The sequence below is a fragment of the Halichoeres trimaculatus genome, unplaced genomic scaffold (assembly GCF_033239565.1).
Source record: "Halichoeres trimaculatus isolate MK-OKI-2021-1 unplaced genomic scaffold, fHalTri1.1 fHalTri1_scaffold_19, whole genome shotgun sequence".
In the NCBI taxonomy this organism is placed as follows: domain Eukaryota; kingdom Metazoa; phylum Chordata; class Actinopteri; order Labriformes; family Labridae; genus Halichoeres; species Halichoeres trimaculatus.
The window spans coordinates 14,236,500-14,256,119 of record NW_027437197.1 but is presented as its reverse complement, the minus strand read 5'-3'; the positions used below and the strand labels follow the sequence as shown (position 1 = coordinate 14,256,119).

The following is a 19,620-nucleotide window of genomic DNA, read 5'->3' as shown; positions in this document are numbered from 1 at the left end:
AGAAGGCTGATGTCATGACATATGTCAAAAACACATCAGAGAACAGATCTAAGGCCTGCAGGTCTGAGCATCACCACAAGGGGGCACCAGAGTGACAGCAGATAGTTGCACAAGAATTATAAACTAAAGGGAAGAGAAAAATTTCCTCCTAAGACTAAATTGATTTAGACATAACGCCACAAGATATCAAACAGTTATTTTGGAATCAAGAATAAGGATAGTGTTTCTTTGGAAAATGTATTTCAACATTGCTCATGGAGTTTACTTTCTTAATCTTCAGTTACAAATCTATAAAAGCAAACAAGCAGAGTGGTTTTACTTTTAGACTTACATTTGTGCTTTGAAGTCTAGATAAAAACAGACACATCAAACCATGTCATTCCCAATTTTCAGTCTGTTTTGATATAATAACACACTCTTTCCGCCACCAGCTGACAGACATCAGTGGAAAAGCTAATTTTTGTCCCAAAGCACTCTCTGTTTATGTTCCTTTAGCTCCTCCAGAGTCCAGAACAAACGGCCGATAAAACTTCTGATTTACCGTCTCCTCTCCTCCACGACTCCAAACATTTATTTTTAAAGCTGAGATCACTGCTGGCTGACTTTCTCGAGTTTTATGGTCTGCTAAAACACTTAAAAAACCCCATGGGATTTTTGTTGTTCAACCTCTCTTTCTTCCTAAAATCACCCCTCATAAAACTAATGTAGTTCATTTGTTCATATATGCACAGAGGAAATAAATCTTTAAATATAATCAGCAAGTAATATTCCAAAAGGACTAAAGCAGGTTTAATTTATTAACAGCAGATTTAGAGGATGAGAGTCAGCCTTGGGGCAGTGTGCATAAATTTGTTGACATTGAAGTAGAGCTGCTTCAGGTTGGTTTGTTTAAAATATTTAACCTGAAATTTAAATTAGCCTACCCAATGTATTTGGCAATATGATGCAGAATGGTCTCGATTTCAGAACCCAGGGGAATATTCGGTGGAAACGGGGCTTTAGTGGATTTTACACTACACACTTTGCCCACAGGGAGGGCCCCAAACCTCACCTAAATTAAAAGTTTGTGACAGTACCTTTAAATGACCTATATTTTTGATACTGATGCAATCAGACGGATTACTACTTATGTTGCCTCTATTAAAATCAGAACACATTTTATAACTTTAACTTCCTTTAAAATTGTTTTTTTTTGACCTACTTAAAAGCTGTATTCTGTTTACTTCCTTTAATCCAAACTTCTGTGGCAATGAAGTGCAATAAAGTTGACCTAAGTATTATTATGTTGCTTTACATCATTTATTCACCACTGCAAGACTGTTAATGTTTTATGACCTCTTTTTTTACTTTGGTATTGCAGGGGTCAAAAAAATCTCAATGCTACTTAAAATGACCTAATTACTTTTGATTAACTTGGCCCTGTACTTCTTATATTTCTTCTTATATACAAAACTTTCTTTCCCATGCTCAGTGAATCTGCAGAAAATACATCGACTTAATGAGCTCTACCTAAGGTGTGTTAGCTGTACAGATACTGTACTCTGTGTGTGTTGTTGTGTGCAGTGTTGCTTGGGATCACACAGAGAGGTCTGGCTCATTCCTGGACCAGAGAAGAAAAAGGATCTGGGGGCAACAGGAGGAAGAAAAGGATGAGGAGGAAGGGGTTCCGGTATCTTGGTTGTGAAATTGGTGTGCTGAATATCTGACCCAGCCCCAGCAAAATACACACACACACTGCACACACAGCACACTCCAAATACACACATACACGCGCACACACACGCTCAGTAAGAGGCGAGCAGTTAGTATCAGATCAGAGCTCACAATCAGCAGTGAAGAGGAGGAAGGCTGCAGTGGAGGGGGAGGAGGTGTTACCTCATACGACGAGCCCTGAGTCCTATAACTTGGCACAATTTTGAAGGTGATACTGCCGCGCATCTCCCTCTGTGGATACACACAGCACACACATGTAAATGTTAATTTAGCAGGGTCTGTTGTCATGTCACTTCAGCATGTGATGCTTTGCAGAAATCTCACTGACCAGCATCTTCTGCAGCTGCTCCACCGTCTGGTTGGCCACACTGATGCTGTTGATCTCTCTGATCTCATCTCCGACGTGCAGCGTCCCTAAGAGGAAACGGGGAGAACATGAAAACTTACAAAGCCTCACTGAGTTTCAGTCAGCCTCAAAATCAGCTGTGTGAAGTCAAAGAAGAGCATTTGATCAAACAGCCTTAAAGTCAGCTGCAGACATGAGTAAAAGTTACCTTGTCTGTGGATCATTCCTCCGTGCATTATTCTCGCTACGATGCAGTGGTTCAGTTCATTCATCTTCAACGTGATGCCCTGTGGAGCACACTCAGTGGGTTCACATATGGGGTCTGGGTGTGTGTGCGTGTGTGTGTGTGTCTGTGACAGTAAATATGAGAGCATACCATGGGCTCGTCTGTGTTCTTCTGAAACTGCACCAGGCGGACTCTGGTGACGTTCTCCAGATCCATGTCTCCGTTGGCGCTCTCAGGAGAGTCTCCGTTCAGGTAGGGCGAGGTGGGTGGGGGGGTCACCCTCAGAGCCTCATCGCTGTAAACCTCGTGGGCGACCACGTCATGGGCCTGCAGCAAGGCCTGAGGAACACACAGATGCAGGCGGTGATAATGATGATGAGTGTTTTCTGTAGGTTCAGAGGAGACTGACGCACAGTGGAGCAGATTTTTCCAACTTGCTGTTTCATAAAACAGAATCTGGATCCCCTGGATGTGACTTTATTCTCCTGTCAGACCTGAACACCTGTCATGTATCCCTCTCTATTCCACAGGTGGATTTTCTGCCTCCTCACACACCCTCAGAGTGTTTGACTCCACTCCTCTGACAGCCGCAGACGCCCCTGAGTGACACTTTAACAAACCGGTCTGAACTTGCTGAAGAAGACAGCAATCAAAGCTCCACAAAGAGGTACTCTTGTCAGTGATTTCCTCACTCTCTCTATCACACGCACACACAGATAAACACACACTCCAGGAAGAGGGGAGAGCACATCAGAGCGGCAGAGACATGAAGGCGATGGCAGCGTCTCCAGCTCCCATGTCAAACGGAATCAAACACAGAATGAAGTTTGATGTTTCAGGACACACATAAAGTGAAGGTTGTGTGTGTGTGTGAGTGTGTACTAATGAGTGCAGGGTGAAGGGTTAACTGATCCCTGCGGCTCTGAGGGTGTGTGACTGTGAGTGTGAGACGGCAAAGGAGAAAACAACAGATCAAGGATGAGATCTTTTAATAAGAGAGTGATAATAAAACAGAGGTGACTGATAATTCAGCGATTAACCCAAAAGTTTTGATCGCTGCAAATAAAGTGGACACCTGAGCTCCCTAACCGTCTGACTTTTTATAAAAGACGACACTTAATCTCATCTGAGAGCTGACAAGGTCTACACAAAGAGAGAAAAATTCAACAGAAAGTTTTGATGCCCTGCAGAAATAAATCTTAACATTCTGCAAACATTTTTAACATTATTTCAAACCCTTTTTTCCATGCATGCATACATTTTACATGCACCTGTACACCCCGAGCGTTTGCTACAAAAAGGTAAAAATGTAAACAAAGATAAGCTCATGGAGGGGAGTTTTTGTGCTGATCTACCTCATTTCTGACCACACTGCAAAAACTGAAGTCTGGATACGTGTTGAAGTCTTATTCTGAACAAAAACAAAAAATGTTTTATTTCAAGATATTAAAAGAACAAAAATAACACTTAAAAAAATCTGCCAACTGGTTAAGAAACATTTACTCACCAAAAAACTAAACAAGTTCATTTCTTAATCTTTACAATCATTTCAGGTGAAATACCTGTCTTGTAATATCTTGAAACACATTTTCAGGTGAATGTGGCTCATATTTAGTCTTTTAAATATTTTACCACAAATGAGACAAATACACTTCATTAAATTTCATTTTTCAGTGCAAGCTGCAGGCCGCAACAGAAAACCCAAACATGAGCTCCCAGAGGCTCTGACGCTTTCAGAAAAGAAAACAAGGCATAAAGAAGAAACCTTTAAACTTAAATCAACATCAAAATCAAAATGTGCCCATCTCTCTGCTCTGACTCCTTTCTGAACCTGCTGGAATGTAGACCAGGTCACCTTCCCCCCTGGGCCCCCTCCTCCAGGCCTCTGACCCACCACACCACATCTGATCTGACGTGCCTTACTGACCTCCATGAGCACCTCCCTCCCCTCCTGCTGCTCCCTCTGCTTCCTTTTATTCTCATCAATAACACTCCCTCTCTCCTCCTCCTTTACTGTTGATAACATTCCCCTTTTTCTCTGTTTACACCCTTCATCCTTCTCCTCCTCCTCTGACTCCCCCTCCTCTGTCCGTCTGATATGGAGCAGCTCTCTGATCAGAGACGCCTTAATGCAATGGGATTAACAGGGCAGCTGCTGACAGCCTGGGAGTGACTTTCTCTGGGCTGGATTAACCCTTTCATCACACACAGAAACTGCAGCTTCATGACCTATGCATGGATTTAAAAGTTTGCAACCTGAATATTTCTCTTTGTTAGCTTTAACAGATGCCACGCAGTAGATTGTAAAGCCTCTGTCATGAGTGTCTCACTTTTTAGCATTTGTAAAAGAATGCGTTTAGAAAAATAAGTGTCTAAAACACAGATGAGGTCTGCAGATCTTTACCCTGAAGAGGAGCTGTTTATCAGTTTCTGGTGAGTCTCAGTTTCTCTGTAAACATTAAGTTACAGTAAGCTAAAATTAAGTTAACAGCAACAGTAAGTTTACTCTGTCTTGCTTCAGTGGTGTGAATCTGAAAGTTATCGTCTGTTTTCATTATGCAAAGTGCAGAAAGTTCCGATATTTGTGATTAAAAGTTGAATTAAAAAGCGCAGAGGTCACCTGATTTATGAACACGTCACATTTTGATGCTTTCACCTTGAATAATCGTGAGGAAATCACTTAAAGCTCGTATACGAAAGTCTGCCCTGTGTTTCGGACTCACCATGAAGTGCGGTTGTGTCAGTATCCGTCTGAGTTCCTTTGCTTCGTGGTTCTCGGGGTAGCAGGAGATTTCTTCCAGCACCTGAGGATGAGGAGGGAGAGAAAGGAATGAAAACACCTTCATCAGTTTGATTTTAAAGAGACAAGGCTTCTTCTTCTTCTTCTTCTTCTTCTTTAGGCTGAAACTGCTCGCTGCTGTACCTGCTGCACCTCAGGACAGAGAGTGTGTGACCCAAAAACCTTGTAACACCCCGCCTCCCAAACGCCACAACCAATGTGAGGCTGACTTCAAGAAGCTGGTCCCCCTGTGTCCCCCCTCCTGCAGCCCTGACAGGGTTTGATGTCAGCTCCAGTTATGTATCGCCTGAACGGTGAATGTGGCATTGTAGAGGTGAGGCCTCTGAGTGTGTGCCTGTGTGTTGCTGTGATTTGAAAGTATGTGTGTGTGTGTTAATTTTCTCCCTGCTCTGTTAACACTCTGGCTTCCAGAACTCTGCACCGCAGCAGGAAATCCTGATTTTAGCGCTTGAATCTCTCTGATTCCTGAGTGATCTTGGAGTTATTTGTCGCTAAATGACTCTGTTGCATTAACCCGGCTTCAGGTGAAGGAGTTTTTGACCTAAACAGAGGTCAAACACACAGATAGATGAGTCACACACAGAGTAAGAGTGATTAATCTCCCTGTTCACACTTCAGTTATTACTCATCCTGATAAAACAAAGCAGCTCTTCACAGCTCATTGAGGACGAGGTAATTCACTCAGTTTGATTCTTGAAATTATCAAAACTGAGGCAGAAGATGTGCTGAATGAAAACCTGCTGCTCTTTAATAACATAAAACAAGTTTTTACTTCGAGCTTGATTTATGATTTCAGCTCTCTGAGGCTTTAATATAAAAACAGAGTGTCTGAGCATTACAACTGTGTTGTTTCTAGTTTCATTAATTTGACTCTGAGGAGGTTTTTACTCCAGATAAAAATTTTTCTCCTTTTGTTTCTCCTCTTTTGTCTCTTCCTTCCTCTGTAGCTGTTAGTACAGTAAGCGTGTCCGGTGTGTGTGTCGATCTCTTACATAGTCCAGATGTTTCAAAGCTCCACTTGCTTCGCCTCTGAAGGATCTCTTTATGGAGGAAGACACAGGAACAAAGTTAGACGGTCAAATGATTAAATGTCAAAGAAGACGTTAGGAGCGAGAGTGAGGCTGCATCCACACTGAGACATTTTCATTCTTAAAACCTGATTTTTTTCTTTGAAAAATCACAAAAAGAAAAATTAAAACCCTCAGCATTGAATTCAGGACTTAATTTACCTGCATTTAATTCTTACTTTACTTCTCTGTCATATTAAAAATTATTTAAATTCTTTAAAAGTCTTTAAAAAAATAAACTAGGGTGTAAAATACACTAATACTTCCTGTTATATATCCTATAATATCCACACTAAATATTTTCTGTTGTGTGTCTTTGAGACTGAAAGAATTCAGAATACCATTGAATCAAAAGAGCTGGAATTAAAGAATTTATGCTCTATTTCTCCTTCTCACAGCTACCAAAACTGAATCATTAATTCTTGAAATATTGAGATATAAATTTTAAAATTAATTACTGAATAACTGAACTGTCTTTGCAGATTTTTTGGGCTCAAATCTAAGCATGCAGAAAATATTTGAACATAAGAGTCAGCCTCTGATTGGTTCTTGTCAGTGATGCTCTACCCTCCTGTGATTGGTCACTCCCAACATGTGGCTCCTTACAGTATAAAAACAAAACTCTCCTGACTTCTCTCTTCAACATTTTCTGTATTTCCAGTGCTCCTTCTCCTTCCTGATTTTGAATGGAAACATATCAGTGTGGGATGCAGCCCCGCCCCCTCCTCTTATTGTTAATCTGATTGGCCCATGACTGAGTTTAATTGATGTAATTAGTTTCTCCAGCCAGGACAACTTCAGGTGTCAGCTGAAGGTTATAGAAAGAGAGTTAGTGCTGACAGAAAGAAGCTCTGTGGAGGTTTGAAGCACTGCGCTGACTATTAGTGAGACCAGAAATGCACAAGAAGCTGCTCTGCGATTGGTTCAGAGCTTTTAAGCGCCAGTCAGTGAGAATCAGCAGCAACAGAGCAAGAAGAAGAGGAGAAGGACAAGACTGGAGGCACAACCAAGACTGGATGGTGAGTTTGTCTAATACAGCTTTGAAACCTTTCATTTGTAGAAAAACACCACATCTGGAACGATTAAATAATCCTTTATTGTAAACACTAGAGTCAGATGATGTTAAAAACAGAAAATGACACTTTCAGATTCTCAACTTTTTAATTCTTTGATTTAAGATTCTTCCTACATCAGAGCTGCTTTTATTTTTTTTGTCCTCTCTACAGACATCCATAAAACCAATGCAAATCATCCAGATGATATAACAGCCTCCAGTTATGACACTTTAAGAAGTTTCCTTCTCTTAAATCTGCACAAATGCCCAAAACAGTTAAAGATGGAAAATATGATCCAGACTCTGCAGCCGACTCAGTTTGTTCATTAAGCAGCTGCCTGCAAACCAGTGCCTCATAAAACACAGTTACAGGCTCCCTCTGTCTGAACACACTCACTCACTCACTCACACACACTCACACACACACACACACACACACACACACACACACACACACACACACACACACACACACACACACACACACCCTCTCTGTTCATTTTAATTAGTCCTTAAACAAAGCACACACACACATACGCACACACACAGACAAACCCTGCTCCAGAGCACGCTCACAGTTTCTGCTCCAGCCTGCATCCAGAAGTAAACACATAAACTAACACCCTGATGATACCCCTTTGTGTGTTTGCATGTGTGTGTGTGTCTGCAGATGAAGGTCAGAGATGTTTATAAACACACACACAGAGCAAACAAACTTTGAGATCACTGGAGTCTGAAATGAAGCAAACAGAGGACTCAATAACTGAACATCAATAATTAATAATTCAATTTCTCTCTCAGTTTTGGGTCAATATAATTCCAGTTTAGCTGTAAACAAAAGAAAAGATGAGGCAGATAGTCTTTGTGATTCTTTGTGTGGACGACTTTAAGATGCTCCAGTTCCACACTTCAAACACTTCTAAGCAAAAAAAGGACTTTACGTATTGAAATACTCATTTCCAGTTGCAAACATCATAAATTTCTGCTTTGTCTTCTTTTACCTACATTAAATTGAGGTACCATGTTAAGTCACAGAAGAGATGTTTCTTTTTAACCCGGTGTAGTCAATAAAACAAAGTTCTGCAGAAATATGAACCAATGTTAAATTGCTATCCTCACCTTTGCCTCAGCTCTGATGCTGTATTCCTGCCGAGCCATTTGCAGATCAGAAAGCTAAACTTTAACACTCTCCAGTTTGTCAATATTTCACAAACTGACAAAAGCGACTCCACCAGAGACTCTGTTCAGATTACACACTGAAAGAATTTCTTATCACATTTCTCTGACGCTCCCTCGGGTTGTTAAACTTGCACTAAAAGCACATTTCACACACGAGCGTGAAGATCAGAGCGATCTGAGGATAATCACGTCCCAGAAAGAGCAAGATGTGACAAGTGTGCGGAGATAAAACACAAGTCAGTCGGGAGGTTTTAGAGCTTCTCTTGTCAATCCTAACATCACACACACACAGTGGGGATGGTGAGTTTGGATTATGCAGGTTGGACCTGTGGTTGTGCCGTCCCCCCTAACAGGTGAGCAAAGCTTCAGGGAGGATTAAAGCAGCAGGTTTAGACAGTTTGAAGACATAAAGCAGAAGTCAGAGAGTCTGTTACCTTCACAGTGATTAAAAGACAAACATAGATTTGTGTTAGTGTGGAGGAAAAAGGATGTGTTTGTGTGTGTGTGTGTTTTCACCTCTTTGGCTCTCTGCACGGCATCACTAGGAGGGTTTCTGATCGACGGGGATGACTTGGTGTTGATCTTATCGTAGAGCTGAAAAGGAAAGAAAACCATCATTTGGAGGAGTTTCGAGCTCCACTAACTGTAGCAGCTTATGGATGAAGTGGTTTGTGTTAAGGGTCATTTCAGTCACTTCAAACCTTAATCTTCTAGTTCACTACGTCTGAGTTTTAGTACACATCCTCAGATCTCTCCTTTCTGTCGTTTGAGTGCATTAAAACCACTCCTTTCTCGCCCTCTTCACAAAAAGAAAGAGTTTTTCCCTTCAGAGTGATCGAAGGACGACACACAGAGCTTGTTTATAAAATCACAGCTGACTAAGAAACCGAGCTGACTGCAGCATCTGTGAGGCCGAGTCAGAGACACGTGTGGGAGGATTTCAGAACGTTCAGGAGACAAACTGGCCCTGAGACACAGACACAGCAGCTGTGAGATCAAACCACAGCTCAGGCTGGGTTCATTTCTTTTATCCAAGTTTTCTCATTTTAAAGGTTTAAAGATGAGACCATGAGAAACTCCTCTGCTGTATTTTCACATGAGCTGCTGCAGAGGACAGGCTGAGTCTGTGTGTGTGTCTGTGTGTGTGTGTGTGATGTATTCAGAGACAGACACAGACACACACGCAGCCTCTGTACCAGACTGTTCAATGACACACTGAGGCTCTGAACACTTCTTCTGTTCTTCACTTTCATAACAACAACAACAACAGCGCTGATGGACAGACGAGAGGAGAAATGAGGCAAAAGTCTGATTAGTGCAGAAGAACATTTTAAAACCCTCAAATTAACTTCAAAGGAGTGCTTTAAAGAAAAGGCTCACATTAAAGATGAATCAACAGGAGAAAGTCTAAAAAGATGAGTCCCTGATCTTTGAGTTTTTGTCTGAGCTGAAAGGTTTTCAGTTATCTGAATCTGAAAGGAACAATACAAGTCAGTAAAAGGAGAAATAAACTGAAGCATGTGCAATATGTCACTTTGAATAGTATTATTATTATTATATCCACTGAAAAAGTGCAATACCCTGTCAGTGAAAACTTGTTTATGTGTGCAATAGTCTGTTGTGAAGTACATATCCCTCCCATAAGTGCAATACTCTCTATATCCTCTTTCTACTCTGTTTACAGTGGGTTTTTTTTTTTGGTACTCTAGTGTTTTTATTTTATATTCTTTATTTAAATTGTTTCATATTCTTTATTTAAAGTGTTTATATTCTCTATTTTTAAATGTTTTATATTCCATATTTAAATCTTTTATAAGTATCTTTATATCTTTTGTCTCTGACTCTGAGAGAGCCCCGCACAAGATTTCCAATGTGTCTGGACTGCCTGTATATCCACAAATGGCAAATAAAAAACCTTGAATCCTTGAAAGCATGAGACAAAAGCTTGATGAGTGGAGATAGAAAGTACAAACCAGATGCTCAGATGTTGACGGACAAAGGAAATTCGACATTTCTTGGTTTCAAGCACAAATCTGACTGCAAGTCCATCTCAAGAATGATTTAAAAACAAAACTTTTGTGTTTGTGTTTTCAGTTTCAGCAACTACTTGTGCATCTTACTCATTCAGTATTCATCTGACTTTGAAGTAGGTGCTCCTTGTTTCCCCTTCCTTAAATCAGATCTTTAAGACATAAGTCAGTCTTTAAACTGGGCTGTTTTTGAGCTACCTCATCTTACAGTGCTGTGTATGTATGTACAGCCCTGTATCTCCTGTTTTGTTGTCTGCCTCACATTATGCTGATCAGTGCACGATGATGATAATATAAGTAGAGTCTGTCCGCTGTAACTGAACTGCACTCATAAATACGATGGTAAATATGATAAAACCTCTTCCTAACAGACAGTAAACAAGTGAATTACAAGCAAAGAGCAGAACCACTTTCAGGATATAAAACACGCCGCAGGGCAACAAGGTAATGAGCCTGTTTTTGTTGCTGCTGGGATTTCTCCCTCTGCATTTTTAATACTACTGCAACACAATTGTCAAAACAGACTTGTAAACTTCTTGTTAAGGCTGAAAGTCCTAAAATCAGTCTAAGAGCCCAGTTTGTCTCATCCAGAGGGATCCTCCTGCAGCTTTTTATTAAAGCATCTGTTCACGCTGCAGACGTCCTGCTTTAATTAAGATTTTTCATCACGGAATGTTTCTTTGAATTAAGACTTTGGCTCCTCTAATCGAGCAGATTTTTTATTTTTGCTCCAAATTTGCAAATCATTATAAGCAAATTCTGTGCAGCTGCTGAAACACTTTTGAGTCCCCTGTGTCTGTGATGTGGTTTTTATGGAGCCCACTGATTGTTTTGACGAGTAAAAAAGGAAACTGAGTGGTTTTTGTAATTTTTTTTAACACGGAAAAGCTCCTTAAAAACATCAACCAGTGCAGTAAAACACGAGTGTTCTGTTTCTGTAGAGTGATCTGTTTGTGTGATTCTCCATAAGCATCCAGACAGAGACGATGACGCCGCTCTGACCTGAAAACTGGACGGAGGAGGACTGCCAGCACACAGACGGAGGAGCAGAAGATAAAAAAGCATTGTGGGAGAAAATATGAAGGAAAATGTGATTTTGTAGGAGGATGATGATGATACATCCCCCCCACCCTCACCCCCACCCCCCACAGAGAAAACCACCAGAATAAAAGCCCAGGAGTCCTGGGAATGATGACACAGAAAACACACATCTCAAGTGTATGTGTCATGTGCATAAACACACACATACTTCAGGGGAGCCTTATATGAATACAGAAACAAAGCAGAGCCTGAGGGCTGAATCAGAACGTGTCATCCCACACGCTGTCTGCAGACACACACACACACACACACACAGATTCACTGCTCCTTCAGAGAGACGAGCTGTCAGCATCTTTTTTCGTCTTTGTGCAGAGTAAAACAAAAAGGATCTGATCCCTGAAGGCTTTTGTTACAAAAACACACCTGTGCAAAGGATCTGCAGGACAATCAAGCAGAAATTATTCCCCTGATGCAGAAAGAAGAAGCATCATGTCAGGTATGCAGATGTTTTATAACCTGATGGATAGAAACATGTTTGCATCGCACCTCTGCAGCCGGCAGCTACAACAAGCTGACTCTGTTTCCAACACAAGAGGCTGTTTGATCTCCTAATTTTCCGATTAGTGACGAGTAAATGCAGACGTCTCCTCCTTCAGGGTAACTTATTTTTCTGCCTCTCTCGCTGCCGCCCGAGGAGCTCCGGAAACAAGCTTGGAGGATAAACAGTAACACAAATGCAGCTCATTACACACGTCAAACGCCAGAAACAACCACCAGGGGAAGACTTCAAGTCAGCTGGAGGTTTCTTTTGACAAAATATTCTTCTTGCAAAGACATCAGAGAACACACACACACACACAAGCACGCACACATGCACTCACCCAGAGGAGGAAGTGGTTTGTCAAAGAGATGAGAAAATAAGACAAGAGTAACCAGACGCATGAGGCTCCATCCGCTCTCTGTCGACGGGATTTCTTGCAGAGAGATGGAGGTCTGAGCTGGATGTGAGCAGCACTGAGGCCGACAACAGCAGTCATTGTTGCTCCCAGACCCCGAGCCCCCTCCAAACACACACACACACACACACACACACACACACACACACACACACACACACACACACACACACACACACACACACACACACACACACGCACACGCACACGCACACACACACGCACACACACACTTTTTTCTTAAAATAAGTTGTTTTTAGGTCTCTGGTGCGCCCTCTGATGTTTTTTTTTCAGTCTCTAAAGACTTTTCTACTTTTTGAAATTTTTTGAAGAGAGAAACTAAAGTGAGTTTGTCTCTGTGAACATCTGCCACAATCGATCAACTCTGAGGTGAAATGATGCTTCAGAAATGAAGAAGCAGTCTTACACCATGCTTGCAGAGCTCAACAGTTGAGTTGGCAATTATGCAACTCCTGACCTGTGTCCCACCAGTGTCTCTGCAGAGAAGGACACCATCGTGAGACAAACCACAGCCAAACCTGCAGACCTGTCCCTGTTCCAGCTCTGAGCCTGATGTTTAGACTCTGCATCAACTTGATCAAAGCTTCGTGTCACAGATTCAGTTTATGACACAGGACTGTTTAAGTACTTTGCTTAAGAGCTTCAGTTTGAAATTCAAACATCCTCATGTCAGGTAACTGCAGCTTCACAGACATGATCTCATTACAAGAGTTTAAACAAAAGAAGCTCCAGACTCTTCAATGTAAAATCAGAGAGGTAGAGGAGATGAAGGATCACTGATGAAGGAACAAAAGATTGGAAAAAGCTTCAAATCTGAAGTCTGGGGTCACCTGGTCGAGCACACACCCCGTAGAGTCTTCAACAACAACCACCGTCTACACCTGCCTGCATCTGTTTTCCTCTCAATACCCAGTACAGGTAGAATAAAATGAGCATGAGGTAATTTAACAAGCAGTAATTCTGATGGATCCTCTCTTTCAAACAACTCGGGTATTGCTTAATGCTCTTTTTATTTTCCACATCCTGCCGTCAGATCTGCCGTTACACGCTCAGAGACAGAAAACAGAGACTCTTTCAATAACATGAAGATTAAATGATGCTCCAAACAAACTTGTCTGGAAAAACTTTCTGCCTCTCTGCCTGCTCAGATTCTGTGACCCAATATGGTGGTCTGCAAACACACAGACACACAGACATGCAGACATACAGACAGACAGACAGGCAGCTCAGCGGTGCAGATGCAAATGAATTAGGCGAGGAGCTTAATAACACATCTGAAAACAACTTGACCTTTTTCCATCGCCTGCAGAGTGATGAGCATCATCATCATCAGCATCTTGAGAGCTATTTGTGACTCCTGCCTCACTAAATCTGAAGATCCTCAGTCAAAGATGATTTTTTTTATGCAGAGCACAAAATAGAAATCCAAAATATGCAGATTTTTTTTTTGGTTAAATGGTTGTAAAATTATTTTCCTGGGAGCTAGATGAGGTTGTGTTTCTTCAAGTTTTTTGCAGAACATGAAGTGCACACCTAAAGATAAGATAAAAACCACAATCTGAAGCCTTTTTTATACACTTAAAGAGTAAGATCTTCTGTAAAACATTTGTTGGCATTATTCTCTGACATGCTGATGACAGAGATGGTTATGATGCTTAGGATTCCAAACAAATGTTGCTACTGTTTGCAGACTCTCTTTTGAGCTATATGTAACTTTTAACAAACAAATCCTTGATATTATCCAAAAATTATGCCACAGGAGACATATATTTGTATTCTAAACTGTTTTGGGATATTTAGGCTTCTATTTTAAAATGTCAGCTGGAAGGAAACAGGAAATCTGGGGAGTAGAGAGTGGAGGATGACATGCAGAAAACTAGAGTTGAACCAGTAAACCCTGCAACGAGGATTACAGCATCTATTTATATTTGTGTGTGTTATTAACTCACATCCAGCAGTGTGTGTAGATGCTGGTCCTGGAAAACACTGTGGAGGAAATCCAGATCCTTCTCACTGCAGTCTGTGAGAGCGTGGATCTCCTCTAAACTGTCCAACACCTGAGACACAGCACCTGTATGAACACACACACACACACAAACACACATGCACATACACAAATCCATCAGCCACCTCCTGGTTGCGATTCTCTGCAGAGAGCGCGCACTGAAACTTTTATCCTCTCTGTCCCAAATTGATCTTCTTTAAAAAACAATAATTACACAAAGTCACTGAGAAACAAACAGATTCAAACATGCATCACCAACACAGAGAGCAGAGGATACCTACGTTCTGCTGCTAGAAGTCCTAGCAGGCGGGAGGCATTAACAGAAAGAGAGTTTGCAAATGAGCAAAGACTTTAAGATGCAAATGAAAACAGAAGAAAGCACTCTCATCAAATTAATATATAATATATGATTTAAAAGAAAACTATTGCATGTTTAAAAACACTTCTTTATGCTCATATCTATTCATACAAAACAAATCACACTTTTTTCATGAGTCTTACCCTGTCTAATGTAAAACTAACAGACTGTGGACAGAGACAGTGTGCTATTGGTTTGTGGTTTGAAAAAAAAACAGAATTTCAAAACAAACAAGAAGAGAAGAAACCAGAGGGAGGAAGTGTGTTGCTTGTGAAAGTAGGGCATGTGTGAGTGTCTGTGTGTGTGAGTGTGTGTGTGTGTGTGTGTGTGTACCTGAGGAGGTGGGGTCCTCGGAGAAGTCGTGGATCTCCTCTGGAGGGTCGCCATAGAACGAGTTAAACTTGTGACTCGAGACTGCTGCTAGAACGGCACCCTAGAGCACAATGTTTGGATGTTAATTCAACAGAAAAATGACGTTTTCTTTTATCTGATGCTGCACAGGAAAGTGAGTTTGTATGTGTGTGTGTGTGTGTGTGTGTATGTGTGTGTGTGTGTGTGTGTGTGTGTGTGTGTGTGTGTGTGTGTGTGTGTGTGTATGTGTGTGTGTATATACCTTGAGCTTCCTCCTGGAGTTGAACTTTCTCAGCTGCTCCACAGTCTCAGGGAGGTGGATCTTGTAGGCGTAGCGGTCCCTCTCCTGAGAAATCAAACAGAAAAGCAAATTTCATATCCCCAAAAGCCTTATAGGGACAGTCTGTGGATCTTTTACACATAAAGATTACGGAAATGGGGCCCTGATGAGACAGAAATTGGGATTTTATTTACTCAAGTTATTCTCAGTTTCTTTTCTAAGGCCATAAAAAGTTCAAAGTTGAGATAAGAAATTGGAGCCCATTTTGGGGTTGCAGAGTTTGTGATGCACGCCTACAAGCATCTACAAACCTTGTGAGATTCTGTCAGATATGTACAAACAATTTTGCAGACGTGTTTGCAAGGACAGAGTGTTAAGAAGAATCACAGTTAACAGATTCCTTTTGGTTGAAAGGCATCTTCAGAGATGTCAAAGACAACTTTACGCTTGTGCAAATAACTCGAACTTTCCCATCTTTAAGGAAACTGTTATCTAATGCCCCCTTGGACAGCTGACTGTGTTGTTGCTTTGTTTCAGGAAGCTGGTGAGGAAGTTCTGTCATGTGGTGAAGAAGAAACATGCAGATATCTGTAACACACATTTCTGGATGTAAGGGAACGCTGTGATGAAGGTTAGCAGGTTTGAATTGTGGTGCTGAGAAGCTTTGTTTAAGAGGAATGTGGTCAATGTGTTAATTTCCTGTGTGATGCTCGGGATTCTTACCATCTCTTGTGTTCAGGTTAAAATAAAGACTCAGAAAGAGCTTACTGAAGCTGTTCGAACTGTGCTCAATGTCCACTTAAAGGAAAACACACGTCAGATTCTGAACCAAGAGTTTAAAGCTGCATTGTGAGCTCTGTTGAGTGTGATGAATGATGTGTCACACATCTCTCGGTTGAATCGTCAAATGTTCATGTTTAAGCATCGCTCCATCACTGTCAGCTGGAGATGACACAATAAAAGTTTCTGCTGACATCAGTAACACCTCTGTGCTGCCACTCGCTGTCAGTGTTTCCTGTGTGAGAAGATTCGGCACTGCAGGCTGATCATCGCTGTGTGGTTTTACTATTCAGCCAATTCGTATAAAGTTTTACCAAAGTCGACACTTTAAATGTAGTTTTACATTAAAAAATCACATGCAAACATTTAATTTGTTCTGTGTCACTTGTGGTGGGATCCAAGGCTGTGACAAGACCATAACACAGATTGCAGTTCCTTCAGTGTCCACTTGAGGATGTCTCAAAGAGAGAGTCAATCCTCACAGAGCTCCATGTTAACTTTACAGCAGAAATGAAAGCCTGGGGGTATTTCTGATTGCTCTGAGTTACCTTGAGCCAGGGGTGGTTCAGGGCCTCGTACACGGTGATCCTCTCAGCAGGGTCCAGCATTAACATGCGTCTCACCAGGTCCTTGGCGCTCTCTGAGATTTGGCTCCACTGACGAGGATTCATCTGAACATAGACGCACACATTGGAGGAACTCTTGCCAAGATCTGAAACTCAGATTTTTTTACACCCACAGGGACCTGGTCTGAAAGCTGCCGGGACTTCACTCTACAAATATGCATCTACCACCTCACCTTGTACTTTCCTTTGCAGATGGCTTCAAAAAGACGATCCTTGGTACCGTAGAAAGGCAGACACCCTGAGAGGAGGATGAAGAGGATGACCCCGCAGCCCCACACGTCCACAGGTTTACCATATGGCTCCCTCTTCACCACCTCAGGGGCCATGAAGTGGGGGGTCCCCACTCGACCTACAGGTACGGAGACAGATGCTTTTATTCCATCTCTTCACTGGAAAAGGGAAGTGTTCAAAGACTTCAAAACATGGTTAAACCTTTCTATTCCTGATTTCAGCGACCTGAAAGTCCTCTATTGCAGATAAAACACACTGACTGAGAAAACAGCCAAGTATAAATGATTTTCCACTTAAGAGAAAAAAGAGAGTATGTTCTTGTGTATGTTTGTGTTCATTCTACCTCCTGCCACTAGTCCCGACTCTCCAAGCTGGATGGCGACTCCGAACCCCCCCAGCTTCACGGGAGCAGAGTTCTCTTTGGACGCCAGCAGCACACAGTGAGGCTGAGAATGAGAAGAGACAGACATGTCATTTTAATGCTGGTTTTCTGTTAATTAAAAAGCGACACCCGCCTATAAATAACGAGCATCACATGTGCCTGGCACACCCAAACCCCCAAACCAACACCCAGCACGACCACACACACAAAAACACATCAGTGTGGGAGGATCACAGGGGAGTATGAGAATCTGTGTCTGAAGCGAAATAACAATCTGATTTAGATGCAGTTTGAACATTTATGGAGAAATGGAGCAACTTTTTAAGGTGAAGTGAATAAAACTGCAAATTAAACTTTTTTAGAAACAGGAAATTACAAAATGTCTTGTCCCTTCTGTCATACTAAATAACATCTTCCTTTTGACCCAGCAATACATTGATATTTCAACATCCTCTCGATGTCTTTCAAAACCTTCAGGGCTCTTTTCATGCTCACTTTCGTGATAAATAGAAATTTCGCACAAGTACTGACACCTGTAAATGTATACTACATTTTACGTGACTGCAAAAAGACAAATAATCACCACAGGCTTTCTGCTTTTAGCAGTGTCAATTTAAGAGACAGTTTGCTGACAGTGTGAAACGTGTTGGTTTTGAGCTATTTCTCCTCACAGGTCTACCTGAACCTTTCTTCAAGCTGTCCCTCTCAGAAGACTAGATTCCCCTCCAGCTCTGTTACAGTTTATTGACCATTTCCAAAATGTCAGTCCTTATCTTTTACATTCATAAAAGTTTGATAAGGCCTCTCAGAAACAGCGCTGGGGTTTCCCAAATAGGTCATGAACATTTCAGCTACATTTCAGGTTTTATACAGTCGACCACAATCAACATACATCACACATCACCCGCAAAGTTTAATCAACATTGTTGCTAGGCGCCGCCCTTTTGGTTGTGGCTGCTTGTTGCAGCAGCTCTCTCTTCCTTGTCTGTTTCTTGTAATTTTTCATCTCTTTTTTGTAATTTTTCCATTTGGAGTGGATCATTACTTTGTATGGCTCATTTGTTCGTCATGGACACCAAACTGTTAGCAGCCAGTTACATGTAACCATGGCTGCATTGTTTACATGTAAACTCAGCTGTTAGCAGCATGTAGCATGTCAATGCTAACTGGTGCAAGGCCTGATGGTTTCCCACAAGGTGAGGAGAAGGAGGCGAGGATAATGCGCTGGTGCTGAGGTGTGAGCTCAGAAGTGATGACATCTACCCGTCCTTCCATCCATTTGTTATTGGGAACGTAAGATCTATCTCTCTATCAATAAGATGGGCGAGCTGGCTGTGCTAACCCAACAACAGAGGGAATACCAGAGGTGGAGGCTGGCTGACTGGAGAATGGTGGATAAGCTGCCTTCATCTATTTCCTTATGGACCTTTTTTCACTTTCTCTACACTTTCTTACTTTTGTTTACTTGATTGCTGCTGTGACTCCAACTGAATTTCTTCTCGGGAAAAAATAAAGTATTTTCTATTCTTTTCTATTCTATTCTATTCTATTCTATTCTATTCTATTCTATTCTATTCTATTCTATTCTATTCTAAATAGGGAAAGGGATAACACTGTAACACTTAAGCATAACACATCTGGAGATAATGTTTGAAAAGGTTTGACTGTCACAATAACTGATTTTATGAGTGGTATTCAGTCTCAACCAGCAGCTCCACTGTTCTCAGGGGTTAAATTACAACAGCTCTGATTGGGTTTGGTGGATTTCCATGATTCTGTTTTAAGTGTTTCTGTCAGGTCCTTGTCTATAGAGGTCATTGAAATGTTCTGCACTATCTCACTTTCCAGCTGTTCGTTCCAAAAGTTGAAGCAATCTCCTGGAGCGACTCCAGGATGTTCTGTCCCTTCTCAGGGCCCAGTCTGTTGTCTATTTTAACACCATGTACAGCTGTGATATTTCTCTCTTATAATGTAAGCCAAAGATTTCTTTAAAGAATCAATATGACTCCCATGATTCTCTGCCTGCAGCATGAAGAGTCTGCAGCAGCTCGAGTCTCAGGGGAGGCAGTTAAAGTTTTTTTCTGAGGGTTGTATTTTGGGAGCCTTTACAGTTGCCTTCACTCAGCAGATACTTCCAGGTTATAATCAGAGCCCTGTGTGGAAACTTATTGTGT

General features: G+C 41.5%; 1 protein-coding gene across 17 annotated transcripts in view; it reads right to left on the bottom strand.

The window, feature by feature from the left end:
- The window catches only part of caska (calcium/calmodulin-dependent serine protein kinase a), a 95,039-nt gene that overhangs the window by 11,561 nt on the left and 63,858 nt on the right, over positions 1–19,620 (bottom strand). For 4 of the 17 annotated variants that reach the window (XM_074695699.1, XM_074695701.1, XM_074695703.1 and 1 more), the window contains exons 6-19: positions 17,408–17,510; positions 17,007–17,182; positions 16,756–16,878; positions 15,410–15,493; positions 15,130–15,229; positions 14,720–14,737; positions 14,383–14,504; positions 8,902–8,979; positions 6,078–6,125; positions 5,009–5,089; positions 2,436–2,624; positions 2,268–2,346; positions 2,042–2,127; positions 1,876–1,944 (exon numbers count right to left, since the gene is read on the bottom strand). In XM_074695699.1, coding sequence (XP_074551800.1) covers positions 1,876–1,944; positions 2,042–2,127; positions 2,268–2,346; positions 2,436–2,624; positions 5,009–5,089; positions 6,078–6,125; positions 8,902–8,979; positions 14,383–14,504; positions 14,720–14,737; positions 15,130–15,229; positions 15,410–15,493; positions 16,756–16,878; positions 17,007–17,182; positions 17,408–17,510 — 1,356 coding nt within the window. Of the gene's footprint in view, positions 1–1,824; positions 1,945–2,041; positions 2,128–2,267; positions 2,347–2,435; positions 2,625–5,008; positions 5,090–6,077; positions 6,126–8,901; positions 8,980–14,382; positions 14,505–14,719; positions 14,738–15,129; positions 15,230–15,409; positions 15,494–16,755; positions 16,879–17,006; positions 17,183–17,407; positions 17,511–19,620 lie in introns of all 17 variants that reach the window. The other 13 variants (XM_074695705.1, XM_074695708.1, XM_074695702.1 and 10 more) reach the window with 6 other exon arrangements.